This window comes from Amaranthus tricolor, chromosome 12, assembly GCF_026212465.1.
Source record: "Amaranthus tricolor cultivar Red isolate AtriRed21 chromosome 12, ASM2621246v1, whole genome shotgun sequence".
Lineage (NCBI taxonomy): Eukaryota > Viridiplantae > Streptophyta > Magnoliopsida > Caryophyllales > Amaranthaceae > Amaranthus > Amaranthus tricolor.
Window position 1 is genome coordinate 21199015 of NC_080058.1, and position 4185 is coordinate 21203199.

At 34.2% G+C, this 4185-nt stretch overlaps 1 protein-coding gene across 6 annotated transcripts in view; it reads right to left on the minus strand.

The window, feature by feature from the left end:
- Nucleotides 1-475: 475 nt before the first annotated feature.
- LOC130796753 (uncharacterized) overlaps nucleotides 476-4185 on the minus strand; it is an 8359-nt gene continuing 4649 nt past the window's right edge. For 2 of the 6 annotated variants that reach the window (XR_009038749.1, XR_009038750.1), the window contains 2 exons: nucleotides 3338-3704; nucleotides 477-3007 (listed from right to left, as the gene is read on the minus strand). Coding sequence is in view for 2 of the 6 variants with exons in the window: in XM_057659131.1 (XP_057515114.1) it covers nucleotides 3483-3704 (222 nt within the window). In the remaining 4 variants the exon portion in view is untranslated. Of the gene's footprint in view, nucleotides 3705-4185 lie in introns of all 6 variants that reach the window. The other 4 variants (XR_009038747.1, XR_009038748.1, XM_057659131.1 and 1 more) reach the window with 4 other exon arrangements.

Sequence of the window (4185 nt, forward strand, 5' to 3'; positions counted from 1 at the left end):
TTTTTTACTTTGAGAATTGGGTGAAGAAACTTCTTCTGTGGTATCAATGGAGGGATCTTTGTTACGAGTTTGGTTATAGTAGTTTAGGTAGACTTCGGTTGATTATTGGAGGGTTTCAATTCGTGTATTTTTTCCTCATTGATTTTATTCATGCGTTCGATCTCCCTAAGCATATCCTTTATTGTCTTTGGGTTTGTGATAGTATTGGTCATGGTGTTTGTGTATCTCGATTCTCCATGGAAAAGTTGGCTCTAAGTCCATTGTAAGATCAACTACACCCCAAGTGAACTTACAAACACACAACAAGAACAAGTGAAACACATTAAGAGTGTATTAGGGAAGGGTGAATGTTGAATTAAAAGGGAATTTTTTTTTTAATGTTTTTAATTCTATAATTTTGAAACAATAAAGGGAAATATAGTTTGACAAAACTATCACTAAAAATCCATTTAAAAAAATAAAAAAGGTTATTAAGGCTCAAGTGCAATCATCTATTACACTAAACGTAAGAACTTTTGCAATCACAATTCCAATCCAAAAATCGTAAGAACAAAGATTTAAAACATAAAATCTTCATAATTTTATTATAAATTCAACAACCGTGAAATGAAATACAAATGAATTATTTATCGGAAAATAAAGCAAAAGATAAACTACTAAATATTCTCTAAAACCGTACGATTTTCGGCTCTAAAACGGTTGTAATTTTTTCTAAAAAAAATAACTAATCTTCTCCAATAATGCAATTAACTTTTCGATCGTCTCCTCTTCTTACCTCGATGACAAATAATAAACGATTGCATATTGCTATACGATCCCATGATCTTCAACCAATTCATCCATGACTATCACACAATTTTCTCTTGACTTCAGGCTACATAGCGCCACTTCTTGGAATGATAGATTTGGACTGTTTTTTTGTAGCTTCTTTATTGACTTCCTTTCTAAGTTTGTTTGGGTATAGTGTTGATAGCTCCTCATTTGGACTTGGACTCCTTTTGTTTACATGCTTGCTTTGCTATGAGTTTCAAATACAATTGACTTGTACAAAATCGCACACAATTCTATTCTAAACTATAAGTCACATAAAATTAAAGTTCCAAACTAAATTAAAAAGTTCCAACTTGAACAAACTAAAACAAGTAACTTAAAAGGTTCGACTCAAAAACACACAATGTAATCATTTTCAAGCTAAATTAAAGATTGAAGATTAAGCAACTAAAACATCAAAGTTGTCTTTGAAAGGTAGATTGAAGGATTGAATGTTGTATGAGGATGGTGTGCCTTAACCAACATCAAGATTAATCCAAATGATTTCGTTTCGAAATATAAAGCAAAACTTGTAGTCAAAGGCTATTCTCAATTGTTTGGCATTGATTACAATGTGACACTTGTATCTATCCTAATGTATGAGACTATTTGAGCAATCTTAGAGTTAGTCGCCTCAAACATTGAATGGTACATTAAAGGAATGGGTATTTAAAAGAAAATATATATGTATAACAACCCTATGGTTTTGAAGCAAAAGGGCAAGGCTACAAAAGTATTGAAGTTGAGAAAATTTGTATACAATTGAATCTAGTAGAGAATTGCAATCCCATCACAACTCCATTTCAAGTTACTAAAAGGTTGTGCACGGGTGACGAGAGTCAGAGAGCAGATTAGAAAATCTACCAACGCAAGATAGATAGCTTACTTTATCATACTCGAACAAGACATGATACTATGTTTACAAGAAGTTTCTTATCGAGATTTATGCAAAAGACCTAGCAAACTTAACCAAGAAGCAACAAAGACTCCTAAGTAGAGAAGAGATGGTCATAGGAAGAGTCCAACCAGACCCGGACTAAGATCTATTAATAGGGTTTGAAATTATTGGACCTAAATCCTGATCCGCTCAAATCTGTTGGGTCTAAGATCTTAAAAGAGTCTTAATTTAATTATTCATACTAAATTTTTTTTTCATTTTGAAGGTTTCATTAGTATTAAAATGGGTTTATAAGTAATTTATATAGTTCAGAGTAGAATCCAAAACACAAAAATAAAAACAGATTCAAAACGAATTTAAAATAGATTTTGGATTGTGTAAGATCGAGTCTAAAGCGGGTTCGACAATTCTGGATCTTAATAGGATCCAAAAAGAGGGTATGGATGTAAGGACCAAAGACCCAAGCCCGAACCCAATTATTGTTTTTGGACATGGACTCAAATCTGAATTCGCTGGGTCTTAGAATTCTGGATTCAAACCCTGAAATTGGAGGTGGGTTCGAGGCAGGTCCAATTGTATTTTGAACACATGATCATCCCTAACTCTTAAAGATATGTGAAGGGAACATATGGCTATGGTATTCACTTCAGACCATGACTACTAGTCCAGGAGTAGTTGTATTCAGCGATAGTGGTTGGGCAAGGTCTCTTAATGATATGAATAGCATCAGAACCTACATTTTTACACTAGGAAATGGAGTATTTTCCATGAAATCTCGTAAGCAAGATACAATAGCCCAATCTACAGCAAAAGTAGAATACATTGCAATTTGTGAACATAGCCCAATCAAGAAATATAGCTAAGACGCTGTCAGATATTGTGAACATAAGGTGAAGCTGTAGTTATTCACTATGACAGCGATTCTGCACTAGCAATTTACAAGAATGGCATCTTTTATTGCAAGACAAAGCATATGAAAATCAAGCATTATTTTATCAAAGAAGCTCAAAATAACCGTGAAGTCAGGCTGGTTGAAATTGGTGGAGAGGATTAGTTTTGCTAAAGTGCCTCCAAAGGCAGATTCAAAAGGCTCAAAAGCTTATTTTGAACGTAAACTAAAAGTCTCAAAGATGAGTGTTAACAAATGTGTAAAGAGAACATTACGGTTTGAATGGAGATCAATGAAATATGAATTGACATTTCTTTTGGAAAATCTTCAAGCCTCTACAGCTGAGTGAAGTTGAAGACAACTTAACAGTTGAGCCCATAGAAGATGCTCAGGAAGTTCAGTTGCCTCATCTGCCGATAAAATTGACGAAAGTCAATAAATGCTGCAGTTTCTCGCTCATAAAAAGATGAAACAACATAGAATACCAATACACAACCTTGATTGTAAATCTAATTTAAAAGGGAATCATAAAAGAAATAGAAGTGGGAGAATAGGTAGCTTAAAATCTCAAACTCCTAGAGAAGGTGACTCTGCCATAACACTGTAAGAAACCCAACTATCTAACATGTACATCTATTTGAAAGGTGACTCTGCTCTTACATGTGATTTTAGGGACAATAACCTTGCTTTTCCGATCTTTGAGGTGAAAAAGGAAGCCGGAAGCTAGTAAAGAAAAGTACCTTAGCAAAAGTCGACACTCGATAGAAGGTGATTGTAGTAATCTGAGGTGCTGAACTTTGACCCTCAAAACCACTAAGAATTGTTATTTGGAGCAACTTTGGAGTAGCTGCAATAGTTCAATGACAAAGCATCAACCAACAGAAATCACGTTCTTTTCTGATACATCCGTCTGTATATTTTAGCACATTCGAGTTCTGCATGGATCTCTCTCTCAGTCCTAATCCCCATTGGATTCTTCAAAAGCCAACCATCAGGATCACAAACAAAATTTGGGTCAATGATGTCGACATGTTGTATATTTGACACAAAATCAAACTGAGTTCTCATGTCAACTGCCACTTCGTGCACATCAGACTGAACAAAAACCTGTTGTATGATAGATTGAAGTATGGACATCAGTAATCCAACAAATAACAATTGACTAGATATAAGCATATGAGGACTGAGGGAGCAAAACCGATATATTTCACATTCGTGTAATCAACTCCTAAATGTATAATGAAAGATGCAGGCTATAAAAACGATATTTTGAAAAGAGATTTGGAGAACATAGTAAATTAGATTGGGAATTACAAAATAAATAAAGAGATGGTGATGAATATTGAATGCTGGGGATATACACCAGCTATGATGGATTTCTTATTACATGTCCCAAAACAAAGTCAAATGAGTTAAACAAACTAACAAAAAATTACAGTTAACAACAAGGTGAAGATGGTGAAAATGTAGACACAAACTGAGGTCATATCATCCCAGAAGATAATCTGTAACTTATTGTCTATTACTCAGTCACATAGTGCATTGTAGACTAATGAGTAGCAGCTACATGTCTGTGAAGAATCAGTCT